We start from the raw sequence: 24,386 nt of genomic DNA, 5'->3' as shown, positions 1-24,386 counted from the left end.
TGTGCAATGTGACAGTCTAAGACCAGTGGTTCTCAACCTTCCTAACACTGCGACCCTCTAATACAGTTCTTCATGTTGTGGTGACCCCCCAACCATAAAGTTATTTTTGTTGCTACTTCATAACTGGAATTTGGCTACTGTTATGAATCATAAGGTAAATATCTGTGTTTTCTGATGGTCTTAGGCAGCCCCTGTGAAAGAGTCATTAGACTCTAAGTGGGTTGAGACCCATAGGTGGAGAACCACTGGTCTAAAAACAGTTACATAAACACAAAAGAGTTTGTACAGTAGCCTAGCTCTTTACCTTCAGATCTTACCCTCCTCTTCTGTCTCCATCCACATTGCTTTAGCTAAGCTCGTCATGTCTCACTGTGATAGTTACAGGTGCCCACTCAGCTCCTCTGTGAGTGAGTGAGTGTGTGTGTGTGTGTGTATGTGTGTGTGTGTCCGTCCACCCACGTGCATGCCTGTAACATACATTCGCACCTTTTGTCTCCTGCCACCAGCTGTTTTTTTTAGAGCACAAATCTGATTCCATTGCTCTCAGGTCCCTCCCACAAGGTTCTTCCACATTTGACCCTTGTCGGTCTGCTCTGTGGGACAGCGAGAGTCATGAGAACATGGGAAAATGATTTTGTCTTCCCTTCCTCAAGAGTTTCCCTTCAGACTCTAAAGATAGAACACTTGAAAGATGTGTTTGGAAGAGTCAGACTCGAATTCATGTTCCAAAGGAAATCAAAGTAATTAGTAAAGCATACTGTCCCCTGGATTCAGAGAGTTCCAGGAGCCAAGGACCTTGGAAATGGCTGCTGTAGGGGGTGGATCCCGTGGACAGATACTCAAGGAGCAAGCATGTGTTAGGGTCGACTTCTATTTTGTAGCCTTATACCTGAGGACCAATGAGTGTGCTGTACTGCCCAGCACATTGACCATCAAAAGGTCTGTATTTTATATAATCCTTTCTTATTTCCTGAATTGGTATCTTGCGCTTTTGTTATTCTGGTTGGTTTTTATCACTCATAATAGTTATATTTTATGAAACCACCATGCATATTAAATTATCTAATACCAAGCCAGTCTGCTTGGAGAAAATACCAGCTTTAGATTTCTGAGAGCCTTTGGTTACATTTTTGTCAGTCAATACAAACCTTTGTTTTATGTACGTCTCTTTTTAGAGTCAGATATAAGGTTACAAAATTAATGGTGGAGATAGGTTTTGAGAAATGTGTCGCTATAGAATTCCATCACTTGGCACATGGCAGCCTCAGATGGCTACGGCATCATTAGCAACGTAACCTTGTGTATGACTGCCTGCTATTGGTTTATTAGTACTGAATTCACCAACACAGTCACGGTCATGCATACCTGAATAAAACTTCTCAAACTTGTCTTTTCTGAATGAGGTCCTTTGTAGTTGTCTTAGGAAGATTAGACGGCATCTCAGCATTATATTTGGGGCCCATTTTGAACTGTGAAATCATTGTTTAAAAAGGCACGAAAATATGAAAATGTGCAGTAAGTGGACCAACAGTAATGCCTGTTCAGTTTACAGTATGAGAATTAGAGCCAGAAGGCAGAGTGCTCCTCATCCTGCCTCACCTGGAGTCCTGCATGTCAATTGCTGTGTGTGTGTGTGTGTGTGTGTGTGTGTGTGTGTGTGTGTGTTACTCAGAAGTACCCTGAGCACTTTGGAGACTGCAGGTAAACTTTTGTTGAGTGGGCCAGTTCTTGAAGCTGCCTAATTTGAAAAAAAAACAAAAAAAACAAAAAAAAAAAACAACTCAGCATGCTAATGTCAGTCTGTTCTGTGTTCTGAAGAAAAGCTACATGTTTTGGTAACTTTTCATTTTGAAGCTGAAAATGAGAAGGAAACCAGTTCCACTAGTTGAAACCTAGAAGAACTGGGGCACGTTGCTTTGGATGTGACATCTGGGAGTCTGTTTTCATGGATTTCACTGTCATTTGCAGGGTGACACATGTGTTGATTGTTAAACTGTGAAAGTACAATCAATACAGTAAAAGTCTGAGTGGTTTTTGAAACATCCTTCTCCGGGGAGGTCTGGTCCTAAAGACACACCAGAGCCAATGATGATGTGCCCTATTTCCCACAGTCTGATGTTCTTTCCCTAATAGGGAAATGTACCCACTCCAGGGTGGCTCCCTCCCTGCCAGTGTTGGCCCAGCCAGGACGTTTTCCTTGTCTGAGGAGAAAATCCGAGGAAACACATGGAGGGCCCATAGTGGACACAGCTTTCCCAGAATTCACTCCTGCTGCAGCGTCTCTGGAGAACTTTGGTGTGGGAGGCTCAGGGAAAACATTTGAGTGACCTTTGAATTTGTTCACATGAAACTATTGGATTCAGTGTAGGGCCTTTTTCTATTGTTAAATACTAGTAAGTTGAATTAAATAAGGAACTCAGGTAAACTTTATGGTTTTTTTTTTTTTTAATCTTTAGTTTTCTAAGTTTTTTTTTTTTTGTGTTGGTTTTTTTTTTTTTTTTTTGGTTTTTCAAGACAGGGTTTCTCTGTGTAGCTTTGCGCCTTTCCTAGAGCTCACTTGGTAGCCCAGGCTGGCCTCGAACTCACAGAGATCCGCCTGCCTCTGCCTCCCGAGTGCTGGGATTAAAGGCGTGTGCCACCAACGCCCGGCGGTTTTTTTTTTTGTTTTGTTTTGTTTTTTTGAGACCAGGTTTCTCTGTGTAACAGCTCTGGCTGTCCTGGAACCCACTTTGTAGACCAGTCTGGCTTCGAACTCACAGAGATCTGCCTGCCTTTGCCTCTCTGAGTGCTGGGATTAAAGGTGTGTGCTGCCATCTCTTGGCTAATTTTTTAAGTTTTAATTGTGGTAAAATACATACAAAAATAAAATCTTTTATCTGTAAAATTTTTTGAGACAAGGTTTTGGTAGGGTAGCTCAGGCTGACCTTGAACTCACGATCCTTCTTCCTTACTTGACCTTCCAAATGCTGAGGTGCAAGTGTACACTACCTATACACCACCCCAAAAGATTCTCCTAGCCACATTTCGGTTGCACAGTGCAGTTTGTGTTAAGTACATTTTTTTTAAGAAATCTATTTATTTATTTATTCATTATATATATAGTATTCTGTCTGCATGTGTACCTACAGGCCAGAAGAGAGTGCCAGTTCTCATTATAGATGGTTGTGAGCCATCTTGTGGTTGCCGGGAATTGAACTCAGGACCTCTGGAAGAACAGTCAGTGCTCTTAACTGCTGAGCCATCTCTCTAGCCCCATACATACATATTGTTACACTGTTCTGTGACCTCCAAAACCCTTTGTAACTGAGACTCTGTACCTATTAAATCTGTCCCATTCTGCCTCCTCTCCCTGGCAATCACTGCTTTACTTTCCATCTCAATGAATTTGGCTACTATAAATACCTCATGTGGGTGCAGTCATGCAGAGTGTTTATGTGTGTGTGTGATTTCCAACTCAAGGTTTTCTGTACGTAGTGTAAAGAATATTCCATTATAGATCCATAGCGTATCAACCAATACCTGATTTGTTTTGCCTTTTGGCTCTTGTGAATTACACTGTCATGGATATGGGCTGGGGCCAGTTTTAACTCTTCATTGAATATCCCATGTGTTCTCTCCGTAGAACCAGACAGAAGACTGTGAAGAGCTTTTGCGGATAGAAGAGGATGCTCACTGGCCAATGGAGGGACTGTGAGTGCCAGGGCGGGTCATGGGCCATCACTCCTCTTCAGGCACACTGGCACTCATGTCCTGATAGATTTTGATCCACTTTTCTTTGGGCAAGCCTGGAATCTTCCCCAGTCATACTGATAGGAAGTTGCCAGTTTTCCTATGAGTCTTGTTACAGTACTGGACCATACAGTACATCTTCATTTGTGCTGTTACAAGGGAATACCACATAGACTAGGTGACATGGAAGCTGACTTGGTTTGTAGTTACAAAGGTTTAGAAGTCCAAGGTCAAGGGGCTGTGTCTAGTGAGAAGCTGTCCCATGGGAAGAGAGAGTGTGAGACAGAGTTGAGCTCCTGTGGATAAAGAGCCATCTCCTGTAATAATGGTACCCATTGCTCCCCCTAGGGGCCCTGGATTCCCTCATGAAGGTCCCATGCCTAACACTGCTGCTTTGGCATTGAGTTTTCTACACATAAAGTTTGGAAGTTACATCCGAACCACCACACAGCAGACAGTTTTACTTCTTTATTGGCCTTGAATTTTACCTGACTCAATGTTGTCAATCAAAAAATATAATAGTAGCCAAAGTGTCTTCTCCTTTCCTTCTGTTTTATTTGAAGAAGCCAATAGCCAGACCTAATGTCAGGAGAGCCAGTCCCTTCAACCAAGGTCTTCTGGTTCAAAAAAATTTTTTAAATGATCTATTTATTTGTATTGGTGTTTGCCTACATGTGTGTCTGTGTAAGGGTGTCAGGTCCCCTGGAACTGGAATTACAGACAGTTGTGAGCTACCATATGGGTGCTGGGAATTGAACCCAGGTCCTTTGGAAGAGCAGCCAGTGCTCTTATCGGTTGAGTCATCTCTCTAGCCCTTGGTTCAAATTTTTGAAAAGCAATTCTTTAATATCCTGGTTGCTGGTCTAATAACTGTCATAACTGGCATATTTAGATTCTTCGTGCCTGGCACTGTTCTATTTCATAGGCCAAACAAAGCTCATCCTTTTAGTAGTCCTATAAGCTCTGTTGTCTGCCATATTGCAGATGATGAAATTGCAGCACAAACCGGTGATGCTTTCATCTCCAAGGCTACAGAAGGCTAACATTTGACCCTGAGGAATCTTGTACCAAATGAACATCTCTTTTCCTTCTACTGTATATAAAGATTATCCAGGGGAGCAGATAAGTGTCTTGCCAGAAAATGAGCCTCTTCCAGGAAGTAGACTTGGTACCTATAGCATAGGGTAGATGTTTAGTTGGTAGGTCTTTTGCTTTCTGTGGTCCAGAGTATATATAGGTCTCGACCTCCCACTATACTTTGTAGGGATTTTTTTTTTCCTTAAAAAGGACTGGTGCAATTGTTAAAATGCACCTACTAAAATGTTCTCTGCTAGTAGGAATTCATCAGCCCACTGTATGTGGCAAGAATAGTCAACTGTGATCCAGTTTCTCTTGCCGGAAATTCCCTCCTTTTCACTCTGTCCCACCAGCTCCTTGATGATACACACTTCTGAGAGGCCAAGGAGGCCTGACTTACTGTAGCAGCATGCTACCACGAGGAAAGAGAACTGAAACCAGATAAATCTTTGAAAATTCCATTTTCAGTGTCACATCTTTTCGCAACCCTGGCTCTAAAGTCAGGATCACCTGTTGAGTTTTCTAGGAGGCCTGTCTTTACAGGAGGTCGGATTAGCTTAGGTGTGTTAGGGCTAGTGTGTCTCTTAAGCTTTATAGTTGATTTTCCGGCATTAAAGAATCAGGATGGAGATCCACTCTTCCACACTGAGCCCCTCACACCATAAAGGTCATGACACTTAGCCATGCTGGTGGAACTAGAGTTGGAAGCCTCAGAATGGACATAGCTTCGCTCAGGGGAGTGCTTCCAGGAAATCTTACAGAACTCCGGAAAGTGTGGAGACTCACCAACCTTGTCCTCAGCCTGACTGGCCATAAGAGCAAGTGGAGGCCTGGGAGTTTGGAGTTGGACTGGGCTTTCTCTGCCCAGGGACTCCTCCCATCACCATAGGACCCAACCTGCAGGATACTGACATGTCTTCATTACAGTATTGAGTGTGTCAAAATTATTTTTCAGCGGTTGATGGGGTTTTGCAAGGAGGTGCTTGAGATGTTTTAGTAGTCCTTCTGCACTCATGCTTGGTTTTGTGTTGCAGACTAGGTTCATCCAAAGATCAGGATTTGGATATAGCGATGATTGAGCAGCTGAGGGAAGCAGAGGATTTGCTTCAGGATCCCAACGGGTATGCCCTTCTGTCCCCAGCCCGGTCTTGTGTGTAAATGAAGCCTGCTAAGTTACTGAGGACATGGCTTCCCTTTCTGAACTATTTATACCCAATTTGGTCTAGATGTAAGCAGGAACAAAGTGTAGTCATTTAATTGCCTATTCCCCAAGATCCAAAAGTAAAAGAGTTACATTTTTATAGTGATTGAGATAAGTTCCGGCCTTCTCAGTCTTTAATGATTGTCCTTACCTCTCAACACATTCCTATGGGATGCTTGGTATCATGTACAGAAAATGGAAATATGACAGAAGTACAAAAACATAGGCAAATTCTGCTAAAAATGGAAATTTAAAACTTCTATGTATTTCTGTAGTGCCAGATATGACAACCAGCCAATATATTTCTAAAGATTGGGGTTGATTTGGGTTGTAGATTCCTTTTTAAATTTGATTTGGGCTCTGTCAGGAACATTCTCTCTCTCTCTCTCCCCCCCCCCCCCCTCTCTCTCTCTCTCTCTCTCTCTCTCTCTCTCTCTCTCTCTCTCTCCCCTCTCTCTCTCTCTCCCCTCTCTCTCTCTCTTCCTTAGATAATGTAATTTCCACAGACAAAGCTCCTTTCAGTCCAGCAGTATCCAAAGTGAGACACTAACTACATGACCACTGCAGCAGTATCCAAAGCGAGGCACTAACTACATGACCACTGCAGCAGTGGACCTGAACCCATCTCTGATCACGAGTCCTGGGAATGTGAGGATGATGGGGTCATATTGTGCACATGGCTACTACACACACATCACTTTTAGCTGGAATTTATAAATAAGGAGGTGTGTGAATCCAGGCAGAAACTTGCACACCGTCATGTGTCCCTGAAAGAATAGTGGCCTGTCCATTTGTGTATGACTGGAAATCTTTAGCAATTGATCGAAAACCATCTAAAGTTAAATTACACTTACTATGGATGTGTAAGGGAGGGAATGAGAGTGGGTGCCAGTGAGCAAGCTGGCACACTCCACAGCATGTGTCTAGAGATTGTAGGACAACTTGAACAATCTGCCCTCTCCTACCACCACGAGGGCCTCGGGATTGAACTTGGGTCAGACTTGTCATGAGCACCTTTCCCCAATGAGCCATCTTGCTGGCCTTTGAAAAGCATTTTCACTCCAGAGACATTAATTGATTTGAGATGTGAGCCTGTGTGCATGCGTGCATGTGTGCATGTCCAAAGAATTAGGATGTAGCATGGCTGGTACCGTCGGCACACTTTGAGTCAGTCACCTGGAAACTGGTTTTGACATCTGAATCCCATGTTTTCATCTGTGAGATGGATCTACAAAGTAGAGTACCCACTTGCCTCTTAGGCTTGTAAGGATTTGCAATGGTACATAAACAGTTGTAATGAAACTAATTTGGTAAAACATCCCCAAAGTCACCTTGGTAGTATGTAAGCAACGTTTAGAAATATGTGGACCTTAGCCGGGCGGTGGTGGCGCACGCCTTTAATCCCAGCACTCGGGAGGCAGAGGCAGGCGGATCTTTGTGAGTTCGAGGCCAGCCTGGGCTACCAAGTGAGTTCCAGGAAAGGCGCAAAGCTACACAGAGAAACCCTGTCTCGAAAAAACAAAAAACAAAACAAAACAGAAATATGTGGACCTTTCAGATGGCTTGTGAGAATTTACCTTAAGGGACCAAGGGAGAGGAACTATTGTTTTGTTTGATGAGGGATGGATATTTTTAACAGCAATATTTAGAAAAAAGGAAACGAACCATTTGGGGGGACTTTAAATATATCTTATGGCCATTGATAAAATAGAATGTCATATGGTCCATGACATTTTTGTTAAGGTTACTATTGATGCTGAAATGATCCTTATTTAATACTAACTTCTAGAAAGTTTAATCTAAAAATGCATAGTTTGAGTTCAGTTATAAATACAGAGTTAGGTTCCAGTTGCAAAAGAGACTTGAACAAATCTAGAAGGAAACATACTAAAATGGGTATTTTGCTGTGGCTCTTTCAAAGCTGCCCTGTGTTTTATACTCAGTAGATTCTCAGTGGTCAGTTCTGAGTTTGGTGGCCTACACGTGGACAGTGAGACGAGGAGGGCAGAGGATCAGTCCGGGGTTGGGAAAGACTGGAACTCTTGCTGTCGTATCATCTGGTGAAGAGAATGCAGTGGGAGGGCGTGGCCAGCTAAGGAGTGAGGTGCTGGCTTCAGTTGAGCATGTGCCGAGCAGTTCTGAAGATGGAACTCCACATGGCACTGTAGGGCTGGGAACTGGGGTTCAGGAGGTGCTGTGTAAGGGGGTGAGGGGCAGAGGGCAGGAACAAGGAAGGGAGGAAATGGAAACCAGAGTGCAGAGTGGAAGAGCTGACGTCATAGAGAGAGGTCTCCAGTTCTCTATGTTTAATGTCTTTTAAATCTTGTTTCATTCTATTGGTAAACTTTTTGTTTTGTTTTTTTACAAAGTCTGACTGGTTAGTGGGTGATTCCCGAGGCAACAGAAAAAGAAAAAGCAGGTCCCAGTCTTGTGGCGATAGCTGTGTCCTGCTGTGTGGGTCAGGACCCAGTCACAAGACAGAGCAACTAGGTGGAAAGGCGCTGCCTTTGGGCCTCAGTTTCCTCCTCTGTTGGAAAATAGGTTGAGTTAGGAGTCTCTCGACTACTGGTTCTCAACCTGTGGGTCATGACCCTTTCGGGGGGGGGGGTCTAACGACCCTACACAGGGTCGCCTAAGACCATCTGCATACCAGATATTTACATTACAATTCCTAGCAGTAGCAAAATTACTGTTATGAGGTAGTAATGAAAATAATGTTCTGATTGGGGGTCACCACACCGTGAGGAACTGTATTAGAGGGTCACAGCATCAGGAAGGTTGAAAACCCCTGAGTTAGACAGACTCCTGGCACCTCTGGAGTACATGAGACAGGACGAGCGTCTGGGCATGCTGCGTGTGCAGAATGGCAGATGCAGTACCATAGGAGAATACCCTGACAGATTTCCAGAGATACCCAACTGGTGTCTTTGTCAAGGGCCATGTTGAAGCCATGTTATGTCGGACACTTTCTTTTCCACTGTGTTGGTTACTTCGTATATTTGTTCTTTATTTTTAAAATAATTGAAATAAATTTGACAAGCTTGATTTTTATTGTACTCTTCTTGTGAGCCAATCAATCAGTGGGTTTGTAATTTTTAAGTGTAGCAGTCTAAATCAGAGAGACTTTGCAGTCAAAACTAGATGTCATCAATACTGCCATGTTAATACTTCAGCAACTTGATTTTACATCTGTAAATGTGGGAAGTTCTAGATAAATTCAGTTATGTATGACTCTTGAAAATCATGACTTTATGAGAAATTACTGTGTTATTTTGTACATAAGTTATACATAAGGAGTGCAAATAGCTGATAGGAAACTATGTTGAGACAGCAACATGTGTTTGGAAAACTTTTCTCTTAATCCTGAAGACAAGCTTTGCTTGTCAGTTAAGTGTTTAAAGTGCACGGGGCCAGTAGAGTTTACTGGAAGTTTAATGATTTCTCTCCTCTTTAGCCTGAGCACCGACATTACAGAGAGAAGTATTTTGAACCTGTACCCAATGGGCTCAGCAGAAGCCTTAGAATTACCTGACCCTACACTCAAGTACGTTCACCTTTCATAATTAAGTATATTTTCTGTTTTTACAATGATGCATATGTATTTCAAAATCCACTTTGTCTCTTTTTCCTTCCCACCTTCCTACAGTGGTCAGCTGCAGCTGGAGACGTCTCCAGAGTGTGAGGTAAGAACAGAGCTTGGCATTGCCTTGTGGAAGGACAGTAGCGGCATTTGTTCATGACACATTTTGACCCGTTTCCTGCTCTTACTCTCTAGTTCTGTTGATCCGTTGTCCCTCACCTTCCCTGAAAGATGAGAGTTGGCTGATTCTGTTAGATTCTCTACGTTTATTTGCCAAGATAGACCCACTGGGTCAGGCAGTGGTCACTAAGATGCATAGGAAGCCTCTGCTGGGTTAGAAATGAGAGGGAGGCCCATGTGGTGCAGACATTAGAGCCGAGAAAAAAGTCCAGCCAAACGAAGGACCTCAAGGACGTGATCAAATGAATTGAGGATGTCTGGGAAGGTGAAAAGAGTACTACATAGGGAGTTGGGACATAGATGGCCAAGCAAACATAAAGACTTGCGTTCAGACCCTCAGCACCTCTGTGAAAAATCAGCCATGGCAGCCTATGCCTGTAATCTCACTGCTATAAGATGGAGACAGGAGTGTCTCTGGGGATCACTGGTTAGCCAGCCTAGCTGGATTGGTAAAGCCACAGGTTCAACTAGAGCAGTGGTTCTCAACCTTCCCAATACTGTGACCCCTTAATACAGTTCCCCATGTTGTAGTGACCCCCAACCATAAAATTATTTTTGTTGCTACTTCATAGCTATTATTTTTCTACTGTTATAAATTATAATGTGTAGAGACCCACAGAGGTTTCCTAGGGTCTGAGAATCTGAGCTTGCTTTACCCAGCAGGGCTGCATAAGGGGATGGTTTGACCAAGGCTTGGTTACCAGGTGTTTGGAAGGGTCTGCACTTGGCTGTGCTATATGCTTTGATCTAGCAAGCGGGGGGGGGGGGGGTCTTTTGCCCTGCCCCTGGACATTGTTATAAAAAGCTCTTTTGAAGAGACAGAAGGGGCTGGTGGTTTTGATCCAGGTCCTCCTGTGTTTCTCTCTGTCTCCTCTCCACTATTTTTCTATCTAAAAGTTTCTTATTCCTCTCTCCTCCTCATAGGAACCCTTTAAAAGGTGGGAGCTGGCCTCCCACAATAATGTAAATATCTGATGTGCAGGCTATCTGATATGTGACCCCTGTGAAAGGGTCATTTGACTCCCAAAGGGGTGGCAACCCACAGGTTGAGACACAGAGCTAGAATTCCTACTCAGAAAATAAGGTGGTGAACGAGAAAGACTCCAGATGTTGACGCCTGGCTTCCACATTTATGTGCACATAGGTGCATACACAGATACCAAAGAATACTAAAATGAGAAAGTGGTGGGAATATTTGGGGACAGGATTAGATAGAGTTACATGGAAAGAAATTTGGGTGGCCATGGAGAAAACATTTTTGACATAAAACTAGCAATGATCCTAGAGAAAGCTTATCCCAGTTGTGGAAAGATAGGTTTAAGCTAGTAGTTTGGGAGCACAGACTGTTTTTCTATTGCTGTGAGAAAACACCGTGATCAGGGCATATAAAAGAAAATGTTTAATTTGGGGCCCCAGAGGTGTAGAGTCTATGACCATCATGGCAGGGACCATGATAGCAGGCAGGCAGGTGTGGTGTTAGAGCAGTAGCTGAGAGCCAGAGACAGACAGACAGAGAAGAGGGAGTGAAGGGAGAGAGAGACAGACAGACAGACAGACACCACTAGCTGGCAATGGCATGGACTTTTGAAACCCCAAAGCCTGCTTCTACTGACATGCCTCCTCCAACCAGGCCATACCTCCTAATCCTTGCCAAACAGTTTCATCAACTGGGACTAAGCATTCAAGTCTGTGAGCCCATGGGAGCCATTTTCATTGAAACCACTGTATTTTACTCCTTGGGCCCCATTGGCTTGTGGCCGTAGCATAATGCAAAATGCATTTAATGCAGCTTCAGAAGTCACCCCGGTCTTTTACAGTTTGAACAGTTTCAAAGTCTCTTCTGAGACCCAAGGCAGTCTTTCAATTGTAACCCCTTTAAAATGAAAACAGGAAATTGCATAATCTCAATACACAATGGCACAGAATATACATTACCATTCCGAAAGGGAGGAAGGGGTCAGTGTGAAGAAAGTGGATCAAAGAGAAAGAACAAGTAACAAACTCAGCAGGGCCAACTGTAGGTCCTGTAATTCCATGTCTGATGTCAAAGCACTTAGAAGACTCTGCCCTTCAGCTTCGTTGACGGCAGCACACTTGCTCTCTTGGGTTGGTTCCCTTCCCTTCCCTGTGTGCAGATCTTTCTGGCGTACATCCCATGGTTCTGGCACCTCCAACATCCTGGGGTCTCCAACGCAATCTAGGCTTCACTTTCATGGCTTCATGCAGTGGTCTTTTAGGGCTTCCATGCAGGGACACCCCTGCCCTACACTTGACCTCAGAAATTCTTTTTAATCATAGAACCTCAACCTTCCTAATGCTGCGAACCTTTAGCAATAGTTTCTCATGTTGTGGTGACCCCTCGACCATAAAATTATTTCATTTTTACTTCATAAGTGTAATTTTGCTGAATTGTAATATAGCTATCTGATATACAGGATATCTAATACGTGACCCCTAATGGGGTCACAACCCACAGGTTGAGAACCACTGCCATAGAGGAGGATTCCACAACCCCTTTACTCCTGGATTTCATGACTCTAAACCAGACCACATGGCTGATGCTGCCCAATTCAGCTGCCCTCTTTGGATGGAGCCTGACTCCCTCCTTGAATTACAATTACATAAGCTTTGATTTGTTGCTTTTTTTAGGACCAGAAAAATTTCTGGGCCCTTTTCCAGACGTTGCAGACTAGCTGGGTGGGGTCTTGCCCTGAGGGCATTACTCCCTTTGCTCCATTTGGCATCAAGCATCTCTTTATCTCCTTCAGCACAAACCTGGGCTCCAACATTTAATTTCCTGGTGTTCTTTTTCTTCTCAGACTGTACATTTTGAATTTCTTTTTGTCCTGCTTGGTACTTTTCACTGTAGCTGCATATGAGTTATTATTAATAATACACAATTGAATAAATATAAGCTGTCTTCAGATATCCTCTGCCAAAGAAATTAGTCCCAAACTTTTTAATTTAGTTTCAGGCAGATTCTTAGGATAGGGGCAAAAAGCAGCCACATTATTTGCCAAAATATCCCAAGAATGGTCTCTGGCCCAGTTGCCAATCCTGTTCTTCCTGGGACCACCTGTGCTTGGTCTCCATAGTGCCATCGCTCTAAGCACTACTGGCTTCCAAGCTCCTACCACAATAGCCCTGTTAAACCATCCTCAACAGCATCCAACTGCTTTCCTAGGGCAGAGGCCCAAAGTCTTCCACATTCCTCTGAAAAACATCATGGTCTGGCCTGTCACAGCATTAGCTTACTCCATGGTACGAACTTCTGGCTATTCTATTGCTTGTTACAAAACACTGTAACCAAGGCAACTTACAAAAGAAAATGTTTCATTCAGGGCTCATGGTTCCAGAGGGTTGAAGTCAATGACCATCCTGGTGGGGAATATGGCCGCAGGTAGGCATGCATGGTACTGGAGCAGTAGCTGAGAGCTCACAACTTAGGTTCACAAGAAGGAGACAGAAGGAGCTAACTGGTGGGAATGGTGTGGACTTCTGAAACCGCAAAGCCTGCTTCCAGAGACATACCTCCCCCCATGAGGCCACACCTCCTAATCCTCGCTAAACAGTTCCATCACCTGGGATCAAGAATTTGAATATATGAGCCTATGGTGGCCATTCTCACTCAAACTACCACAGAGCCTATTACACTCTGTTCCACTCTTCCTAGTGAGTGGGTTTAAGATGGCCACTTGAAGTACTGAGATGCCCTACAAACCAGTATATGTCCTGGAGCTGCCTGCACATGTCCTATGAAATAATAAAGCAATTTCACACTCAACATGTCTGTGCAAAAGAAACAAGGAAAAAAGAAATGTAGAGGCAAGAGCCGGGTTTGCAGAGAGTGTGGTTACGTTGTTAGAGTAGGGACTAGTGTTTACCTTACCTAGCTGCCCTGTCTCTGAATTGCTAACTCTGTGCAACTTAATTAACCTCTCTAAACTTTACTTTTATATTTGGTAAATTTCAGTCTGATAATAGCTATTGTACAGCTCAAATGAGATGATTCAGGAGAAATCTCACAGTAGCGGGCATGTAAATGCTGTTATTCTCCTGCTCAGTTACTGTTATCGGTGTGGTCTTCAGACAGAATCATGGTGCCACCTTTGCAAATGAACCAGGATTGAACATCAGGGGACTTTTATTTGCAGGTGGCCCTGTGCTGGTTTCTTATGCTCTCTGTTTGAGAATGAGTAGACTCACTTTTTTAAAGGTTTTTTTTTTTTTTTATGTGTATGAGTGTTTTGCTCATATGTATGCACCACATACATGCCTGGTGCTCATAGAGAGCAGAAGAGGGTGTCACATCTCCTGGAACTGGAGTTATCGATGGTTGTAAGTTGCCATATGTGTCCTGGGAGTCGAACCCAGGGCCTTTGAAAGAAGAAGTGCTCTTAACCTCTAAACTGTCTCTCTAGCCCCTCCCTGTAGACTCACATTTTTCCCCCTTGGTTTTTCAAGACAGGGTTTCTCTGTGTAGTTTTGGTGCCTGTCTTGGATCTCTCTCTATAGACCAGGCTGGACTTGAACTCACAGAGATCCGCGTGACTCTGCCTCCCAAGTGCTGGGATTAAAGGCATACAGCCACTGCCACCCGGCTTAGGTTCACTTTTTAAAAACGTTTCATATTTAGAAATATTTTAACTTAAAAAAGATTATAAAAATAAATTACAGGTTCTATAAAAGTTATAAAAATATAATTTTCCACTTATGGGATAAATATTGTTAGTATGCAAATCCAAGATGTTACAGAGCTTGAAACTCTTTTTAGCACTACCAGGACACTACAGATATAAAATTCTGCTCTTGATCTCATAAGAAAGTTCAAAGTTACAACACGGGTGTGCTTGAAGTACAGAATAAAATCTCCTCAGACCATGTGTATAAGGCATACATGAAATGAAAACCAACTGTTTAGATTAGAGCCCTGTTTCCAAGCTCCTCTTATGGATTTGCAAACAATTGAAACCCAAGACTTTTGAAGTGCAAACACTTCCAATCAATCTCTTGCCTTTTGGACAGAGAGATTCAACCTGATGTTTTCCCATATCTGTTTATTATTTGGAATCTCTCCTTTTTTCTCTACATCTATAGTTCTTTGGAATAGCTAAGAGCATGGACATCACTCTCCCTAGCATTTCAGTGTTACATGGTGTACAAACAGGGATTCTTCTGCAGACGAATTTCCGTCTTCCATGTCAGAAGTATATGCTGATTAGCCTTTTTTCTGTCCTCAGCCCTCCAGATCCCAGATAGAACAGTTGATTTAAAATAGTTCTCTGAGCATTCCTGACCCTTTGATGTGTACTTCAGTCAGTGTCAGGCTTTGTGTTTGGTTGCCGAATCTCTCTGGTCTCTTTATAGTCCTCTTTGCTTTGCCATGTTTCTGAGAATGATAATTCTACGACATTGAAATTGTAGAGAATACAGACCTTTTCTCTTTTGGTGTTTTGAAAGAAGATCTCATGTAGCCCGGGGTGTTCTAGAACTCTTGATAGTTCAGAAGATAACCTTGAGCTTGTAATCATCCTACTCCTACCTCCCAAACCCTGGAATTATAGACATGTGTCACCATAGCTCCTGCTAGGCCTTTTCTTTTGTAGATAGGGTCTGATGTATCCCAAGCCGGCCTCAAACTCACTGTGTAGGCAGATGGTGATCTTGAACTTCAGTCCGTTCTGCCTCCACCTCTGGAGTGTTGGGATTACAGGTGTGCACCGCCACGTCCAGTTTATGTAGTGCTGGGGATTGAACCCAGGGCCTTGTGCATGCTAGGCCAGTCCTCTACCAACTGAGCCACATTCCCAGAACATTCCCTTTCTAGTGGAATGTTCTTCCTTTGGTGTTTGTCTGACATTTCCTCATGATTGCGCTGCTACCTTCTCATTTTGGGTATCGCCTAGGTGCTGTCCTGTGCTCTTCCCAGGCCATCGGGTTGGGGGGCTTGCCCCGTCCTTCTCGTTCCCATTGCTTGTTGTAATTCAGACAGTCAGTTGTTATCTAACCCCATTTCATCACTGTATTAGGATTATTTCGTTTCCCCCCTGTGACCGATGAGAAGTCTGTGAAGAGATACTTCCGCTCCCTGTGACTCCTGCTGCGTGACTTCAGGGTGAAGAGGGCACAAGTCTTCTAGACAAAGAAATAGCTTCACTGCATCTCCAGGGCACAATTCCAACACTATGTCCCTATTCAAAAATACTTCTTCCTGATGCAGGGGGGAAAAGGAGGCTTTGCTGGGTGCCAGGCCATGTGCTTCCTATTTCATATGCCTTATCAACACAGGTTCTTCTTGCCTTACAATGGGCGTCTGTTCCCAATAAACTATTGCTAAGTTAAAAGCAACATTAACTTGAAAATGCATTTAAGCTATCTACTCTGGTAAGAACTGTTGCCTAGCCTACTGCTAATGGGGTCGGAGAACTTACATTAGCTTGCAGTGAGGCAAAATCCTTTAATGTAATGCCCACTTTATAATAAAACCTGAAGGAATTTATTGAGCACTCTACTGAGAGCATTCAGCCGATTGCGTGGTAGCATGCACCTGTAACATCAGCACTCAGGAGGCAGAGTCAGGAGGGTCAGGAGTTCATTAGTAGCCTTGCTTGAGGCAGGCCCAGGCTGTGTGAAACCCTCTCTCTGAAACAAACAAGCAAGCAAGCAAACAAACAAACACACACCAAAATGGTGGTGGTGGGATTGGTGCATTTTTACACGAGAGTAAAGCAGAAATTTTCTAAGTCAAACGTTCATGGAGTCAGGACTTCCTCCTTCCATCTCTTCCATCAGTATTCTCTGGGTCCTACTGTGTGTCACCATGGGAACTTGGAAGGCCACAAAGGGACTACTCTTAGCAGTGTATATTCCAGATGACTATTAGGAAATGCAAGAGTTGGCATTACCCATTCATGGATGCAGGACCCTGAAACTCCAGGTTGAGCGACTGGCTGGGTCGGTTACCATGGTAATGGGTAGGCCCAGCTGTTTCAGCACACTGGATTGCCTCTTTGTATTCAGTCTTCTTACACTCCAAACTTCGGCAAGGCCTGATCAAACCTTTCCTTAAAAGCTTGTCTTGGTGGAAGGCGAGAAGCCCAGCACTCTAAGGAGTTCATGAGCGTTGCTTCCAGGAAATGGTGAAAGAGTTTGGAAAGGATAGACGAGGATGGATGTGTACTAAATATCGACTGAGCCCGGTGCCTGACTTTGTCATTTGGTGTCCCTGCACAGAGCCAGGTGCTGAAGTCTGTTATCATCCAAGCAGTAGCCGCACGTTCTCCTCCAGGGTGAACTAACTCTAGCCAGTGTAGCGGGAGTCTTAACAGTTCTTATTAATAAAATCAAACCTGAGGCCAGGTATTGGGGTGAACACTGGATGATCAGAGAGACAGAACAGGCCACAGCTAACCTCACCTGGCCAACTTCTTAGCTGGTCCCGTTTCTTCTGACTGGAAGCTTCTGTGTCCTCATATCCGAATGGCTCTCAGCTGAACTGTGCTGCTCAAAACCTAAAAGCTTAACCAGCCAAATGCTTAACCAGCCAAATATGCTTCTAGTTTCTGGTCCTCATGCCTTGTATATCTTTGTTTTCTACCACCATTCCCTGCGATTAAAGGCCTGAGTCACCATGCTTGGCTGTATCCTTGAACACATGGATTTCTGCCTCTGGAATGCGAGGATTATAGGCGTGTGCTACCACTGCCTATCCTAAGTATCTAGTGGCTTTTCTGTTCTCTGACCCCAGATAAGTTTATTAGGGTACACAATATTTTGGGGAACACAATACCACAAGCCAGGCTAAGGCAGGCCCAGACTACTGTCATACCTTGACACAGAAGTGTAGCCTGTCTGGCTGTGGATGGTGGTGCCTACCTATAATTTTGACACTGAGGCCGGAGGCTTCCAAGTTCAAGGTGAGCCTGGACTACACAGTGAGACCCTGTCTCGAAGCCAAACTTAGTTGTCTCTAAGATTGCCAGAGCTTCCAGGGGTCAGGGATTCCTGAACCCGTCTCTGTTCGGCATACAGTGCTCTTGGCTAATTTAGCATGCTGTATGTTTTCCTTTGCATCAGTGAGTAGCCGTGTCTAGCATAAGGCATCCTTGTCTTCCTTCTCAAAACAGCTTTGGGTGTATGACAGGCAGGTCTCTGTGACTTCCAGAAGGAAAGGGTGAACAGCTGGTGTGATGCGAAAAGCAAGTCATGAGATGAAGAAAACGGAAGTTAAATGTGGCTTCTAGAGGCCACTCTCCTGATTCTGAGGTCTCACTTGTTACTCGGTTACATGTCTACACCCCCTTTCACCAGGCCATCAGTTTGCCAACATTTGTTGCCCACACATGCTGCATGTGGCTTCTTTGGCTATGGAGGTCTAGAGTGTGAGGCCTGTGAGGTAGCAGAATTGTTGAGTGAATGAAAGAGGATGTTGATGTTGAAAATATTCCAAGAATACGGTGTGGCTTGCCATCCCGAGTCTGTTTCCTGTGTTCTTTGGGAAAGGAAGGAAAAGGATTTGTGGCCACTTTGGATATGGGCCCGGAGTGAGGGTGGCCTGGGAGGATTGAGTGCAGTGGGTAACGATGCTGAGAGGTGAGGCAAGGCTTGTAGAGGGGTCTGCCTCCACTCAGATGATCTTCCCTAAACGTCCTTTAGAAGACTGGCCACATGCAATTGGGTAGCGTGGGCGTCCATGCAGTGAGAAAACACCTTGCCTGCTTGTGTAGAAATAGGATTGAAGAGAGGAAGGTTTTGGGGGGACAGCAGGGAAACCTGGAAGAAGTCACTTAAAGAGTAAGCATGATACCACTTGTTGGCAGTTCTAACAGAGACCCTTAATTGGATAGGGACGTGAATGGCATCTTATTCTAAATGTGTTTTTCTCTTGGGTTCACATAAATTAGGGATATTTTTTAATAGCAGTCCCAACAGAATGGGCATCTTGGATTTATGCTTTTGTGGTGGCATGCATGAAGGTGTTATTACCTATCCCTAAACGTATTTATTAGCGATCATAAGTAAGCCATGCTTGGTTCCTTAGCATTTCTCCTAATCAGTGATCGTCACAGCAAACTGATACTAAACTGGTCATGGGAATGAGGTTTTTCAAGGTTACTTGGGGTGCGGGCATGTGTACTTACTGAAAGCTCCCAATGCGCTTCTGTATATTTTGGAACAACTGGCTTGGACCATTTTTAAAAACCCATAATTAAATCGGAGAAGGGAGCCAGCAGGCATTTGGCAACCCTGCCAAGTAAGATGTGTTCACAGGTACTTGGGAAGGGTCCCTCTGTGGGGATCTCTTATCTCAATCTGTGCTATCCTCCCGGTACTTTTTTTTTTTCTGCTACGAATACAGCTGTGTAGTTTTAGAAAATAGAAGTCTGGCCTTCTCCGCTATTTAACACATGGATTAATCGAGCATTTGCGATGGTGTGCTTCTGGGGTCAGGGCTCTGATGGAAATGAGAAAGATGCAGTCCTTGCCTCCTCTTTCTCACAATCGGGTGGAACTTACACAATTATCTCCTCCTTAAGGTGCAGAATGACCTAATGCTACAGAGTAATGGGAGCCAGTATTCTCCAAATGAGGTAAGATTCCTGAAGATTAATGGAAGCCGAGGCGTTCCGTGAAGACGGAACTGAGTTATCTTTCACAGAAATGGATCGTCTATAACACTGGGATGAATGAGTTAATGGAAGGCCTCTGGGGTCTTTCATTAGTTGTCACTCACTGTCACAGATTTGCTTGGCTCCATGTATAATTAAAAATTAATTTTATGAGAAAGAGTTTTTGAAAACTAGGCATGGGGATGCCTTGATAGAAAACGGCAGAAAAAAAATCACTCAGATCGATGGCATTGCCGTTACCTGTGATGGTTCAGCATGCAGCTTCTGTGTGGGTGAGCGGTCTGCTCAGCGTTAACTGTTTCATCTCTCCGTGTCAGAGAGGCTTCACTGGGTGTGCCCTTTGGGATACCTGCACACGCGCATTTAGCTGTGTCGGATGAGAAGTGGGTCACCAGCATTATGCTACTACAAAATATTTTTATAGTGAGCAAGTACAAAATTTGATAAAACAACAAAACAGTACTAGTAACACGATTTACTAGAGTGCCTAAAAACATTCGGCTGATTGCCTCTTAAGCATTAGCAAAATGATCTTTTTTTTTTTTAAAGCCAAGGCTTCATCACAGTCCAGCACTAGCAAGATACAGCGTGGTTTTTATAATAATCCTTGACCATATGAGTACCTCTAGTTCTTCATTTTATCCCCATCCGTCTTTCCTTCTCACCCCACAGATGAGAGAGAACTCCCCTTCAATGTCTCCAACTGCAAACGTCACAGCTCCGTTTGGCCTGAAGCCCCGCTCGGGTATGTTAACCTCTGCTGATTCTGACACTAAATGACTCAGATAGTTTCTCTGTGGCCTTTCACATGTCTACCTGAGTACTAGGAACCCTGCCCGTTCTAGTCAGCTGGGGTCCTGGTGTCAGCACAGCTGTGCTTTGGGAGGTCAGGGGATGGCATCGAGCTGTTTGGTCTGTGCTTCCAGGAATGGGCAGCCTGCTTTCTTTTGACTCACAGCAAAGAAAGGTGACAAAGGGCACCTGTGAGTAGGGAAGGAACATTCTCTTGAACTTTTTAACCCATGGAAAATAAAAGCTCCCTTTACCCCAAAGGTTCCTGGTGCCCTGATGAGCTAAAGGGCAACCTGAAGGCAGAGTCCTACCCAAGATGCCCCCAGTTGCTTTCTGAGCATGGTAAGGTCTCTCTGCATTGACTCACAGGAGAGGGTGAGCATTTTAAGGCTTATATGAGTGGTTAGGAGTCAGGGGAAGAAATTCTTCTAGGAAAGCATCTGACTCTTTGATTTACTTGATTGTAATTTATGTTACTATATTAACAAAAACAGTTATAGCAATGTGCAAAGTCCCCCTTAATTTTTAAAAGAGGACTCTAGATAGAAAAATCTATTTCCTTTTTTATATATATTTCTAGCTTTGGTGCTCTGCCTTCTTTTAGGACCTCCTTTGTTTTAAATTTTAGTTTCTTTGGTGCTTACCGTATTTACCACTAATGCTGTTAAGTGGATTCTAATAAAGGGCCTAGACACATGTATGTAAGCACACTTGATAGAGGACACAGGCGTTCTTGACTTTAGGGGGGAAAGCAGTACGATAACAGTATGATTACCAGTTTCTGGCTTGAAATGAAGGTAGCTGTGGGAAAGGGAAAGAAGATTCATTTATAAAGGAAGTGTTTTGTTCTTGGAGCACCTTGATTGGTGGGCAGTATGTGGTCAGGTGTGAGGTTTCCTGGCCGTTAGAGTATTGAAAGAAAAAAACCAGTAGGAAAAATGCCTCTAGAGTGATCAGGGTCCCTAGGTTTTTTGTTTTTGGTTTTTCAGTCCTGGAAATTGAACGCAGGCCCTTGCACCTGCAAGGCAAGTGTTCTGCCACTGAGCTACATCTCCAGCCCTAGAGAGTATGTTACAGAAAGGAAAAGCCTAGATGAAGTAGTATAAAACTCAAATGACTGGCCTCCTCAGGGGTGAAACTAAGCATGTTTGGCTACATCTGGGCTGTGCCTTGATCTCCACAATCCCAGCTCTGTTCTGGGAGAAATGGAGGTAACTTCTGTGACCCTCCTCTGCCTCGTGTGGGGCTACAGATGCTTTCAAGCCTTCTGGACAGTTCTGCAAAATTAAAAAAAAATTTCATAGTTGAAATCAAAAGTTGGATGAGTTTCCAAAGACTGATAGTCTTTTGAATGTTGAACGCTGTAACCTAGTTGTAAAATGGGTTCAATGACTTTGAATGCATTTATAGAGACTTGGTAAGCTTACCCAGTCAGAGAGTGCCTTCTCCCTGCAGTGTGCACCCTTCAAGTTCTGTGAGGAGATGAAAAGTAGAGTGTTATTTTCAGCTGGAGAAAACAAATGCTATTTTCTCCCCAAGTTTCCAATTGCAGATTCCTTAACTACCCAGTGAAATTACTCTCTGGGTATGGAGCACAAAAATAAGATGTGTTATCATTTTATAAATAGCTAACTCAGAAGTTCTTGAGAGGTTTCCTTTTTTTTCTTCCATTAGCTAGTTGGTTTTTTTTTTTATGTTGACTACTGAGTATTCAAAAATGTTTTACTGAGCAATATTGACAAGTGAGTTTTAAGGTATTTCAAGGGTTCAAGGAAAAGTTGGTGACGTTCAGTTCTTAATTAAACACACTATGTTATCTTATGGGAGTGTCTTTAAAAACTACTGTCTTGGTTTTTAAAGAGCATTAAAATATCAGCACTTTTGTGATCCTTTTGTTTTTAAATAGCAGATACATTTATCCATGTTGAGTTTTGTCTAGTGGGACCCGCAGCTCTGGGTGGATTTCGCAGTTGCCTCTGCTGGTTAGTTGATTAAAGGGTCTGCAAAGGGTGTCTGCTAGGCCTCTCACTTTCAACTGCATAAATTAGTTCTCTCCTCTGCTGCCGTGACCCACGAGTACTCCAGGCTGCAGGCTTGCAGGGCTGTTAAAGATTAAGGATATTAACTGCATGCAAAGTATGTGACCGATGAGTACTAACACTCAGTTTCTATCGTTCTTTTCATTCCATACGCCATCTCTCATTCTCCTCCCATATTGTACGTTTGAATTTAAATCCCGTGTAATGAAATCCACTCCATTTCCATGCGAACCTTATGCCACGTGTGAAATCCTGCGGCCCCTTTGGTTTCCCCTGGTCCTTGTGCAACTGTCCGCCTGGCTCTCTCGCTCTCCTGCAGACCCAGCCCTCATTCTTCCTATCTCCTTCAACAAACTTACGCAGGCACAAACATGGGACAGCCCTAGCTACAGTGTTCCCTCTGAAGGAGACAGTGACAATGGTAGGTGTTTTGTCTCTTCTTCCATGCTTTTGTGAATAAGCCGGGGACTGGGCCGCACATTGCTTCGTGTGTGGCTAGAGACAGTAGATGTGGACCTGCATGCTCCATGCTTAGGAAGCCTCGAAGGCAAAGTCCGGACAAGTGCATGTGAACTGTTGCCCAACAGTGGATGGCCTGACACTTTACATCCCTGAGGGTGCTGAGTCTGGGGAGGATTTACAGTACTCTCTTCTCTGCCTATTTTGTTTGGGGTTTGGTTTGGTTTGTCTGCTCATCTGCAGACATTTGATCTCACACATTCTGGTTTAGAATGTGGGTGTGGTGATACACTCCTATAATCCCAGCATAGGGGAGGCTGAGGCAGGAGGGTAGCCAGTTTGAGGCCACCTGAGGCTGTATAGTGGAGCCCTGCCTCAAAAAATAAGGTTGATCTTTTATGAGCTATGTTTATCACATGGCGTTTTTAAGGAGATTTAAAGGTACCAAGGCTAATCCTAGAGTTTTGCACTGAAAATAATGTTGACATTGAGAAGTTTCTAAAAATGAAGAGAAATTACCTTTCCCTTTTTATTTTTCCAAAGGGTTTTGTTTGTTTGTTTGCTTTTTGTTTTTGTTTTTGTTTTTTTGTTCTTTTGTTTTGTTTTGTTTTGTTTTTCGAGACAGGGTTTCTCTGTGTAGTTTTGGTGCCTGTCCTGGATCTCGCTCTGTAGACCAGGCTGGCCTCGAACTCACAGAGATCTGCCTGGCTCTGCCTCCCAAGTGGCTGGGATTAAAGGTGTGCACCACCGCCGCCCGGGTTTTTCAAAGTTTTTATACATCTTGACTTTTATACTTTTTTTTGGTGTGAATTCACTCACATTAAAGGATGCTGAGTTAGTCTGAAAATAATGTATTAATTTTTAAAAATTGGGGACACCCAGGGAGTCTTAATATGGATATCCTACTTTTGTCTCAATTAGATAGTTCAGCCAGTTCAAGATAAAAATAAAATTATTTAGAACTATATACTACATATATCCAAATCACTGTTCTGGTTTAACCCGAGTTGTAAACATTTTGCCTCAAACTACAAAATGATAGAAGAAATATTAAATGAAACAGAGAATTGAGATGTGAGGCATTAACCATTATGCACACATAGCAGTATGTATGTTTTCAGATGTTAAATGTGCTCTCTATAATATCTATAACTACTTGCTGTGATCTTGGATGTTAAATGTGCTCTCTATAATATCTATAACTACTTGCTGTGATCTCTGCTTAAAATTCAGCCAGATTTTCTACTTGTTAAAGAATAATGCATATTCTGATAAACTGATTCTACAAGAAATATTAGTATTTCCTAGTTGTCTAAATCAGTGGTTCTTGACCTTCTTAATGCTGTGGCCCTTTGATACTGTTCCTTATGTTGTGGTGACCCCCAACCATAAAATTATTTCATTGCTACTTCATAACTGAAATTTTGCTGCTGTTATGTATTATAATGTAAGTATCTGATTTTTCTGATGGTCTTAGGCAACCCCATGAAAGGGTTGTTCACTCCCAAAGGGGTCGAGACCCACAGGTTAAGAACTGGTGGTCTAACATTTTTTTTTTCACTGAAAATAAGCATAATTTAAAAAAATCATGAAACAATATCCCCTTCTTACATCATCCTGCTTTAAATTCTGGAAGCTGGGGATGATTTGGTGGAAACTTTCTTGATAAGCTGTTCTTTTATTTAAAAATAGATGACCAG

At 43.3% G+C, this 24,386-nt stretch overlaps 1 protein-coding gene across 8 annotated transcripts in view; it reads left to right on the top strand.

The window, feature by feature from the left end:
- Positions 1-24,386, top strand: part of Lrch1 (leucine rich repeats and calponin homology domain containing 1) — a 206,246-nt gene that overhangs the window by 143,083 nt on the left and 38,777 nt on the right. For 2 of the 8 annotated variants that reach the window (XM_042285154.2, XM_042285151.2), the window contains exons 10-16: positions 3,623-3,690; positions 5,841-5,927; positions 9,462-9,551; positions 9,654-9,690; positions 19,304-19,357; positions 20,069-20,141; positions 22,547-22,648. In XM_042285154.2, coding sequence (XP_042141088.2) covers positions 3,623-3,690; positions 5,841-5,927; positions 9,462-9,551; positions 9,654-9,690; positions 19,304-19,357; positions 20,069-20,141; positions 22,547-22,648 — 511 coding nt within the window. Of the gene's footprint in view, positions 1-3,622; positions 3,691-5,840; positions 5,928-9,461; positions 9,552-9,653; positions 9,691-19,303; positions 19,358-20,068; positions 20,142-20,449; positions 20,531-22,546; positions 22,649-24,386 lie in introns of all 8 variants that reach the window. The other 6 variants (XM_042285157.2, XM_042285156.2, XM_076545368.1 and 3 more) reach the window with 4 other exon arrangements.

Source organism: Peromyscus maniculatus, chromosome 9 (assembly GCF_049852395.1).
Source record: "Peromyscus maniculatus bairdii isolate BWxNUB_F1_BW_parent chromosome 9, HU_Pman_BW_mat_3.1, whole genome shotgun sequence".
NCBI lineage: Eukaryota > Metazoa > Chordata > Mammalia > Rodentia > Cricetidae > Peromyscus > Peromyscus maniculatus.
The sequence above is the reverse complement of the archived record's forward strand: the minus strand, read 5'-3'. Positions and strand labels throughout refer to the sequence as shown.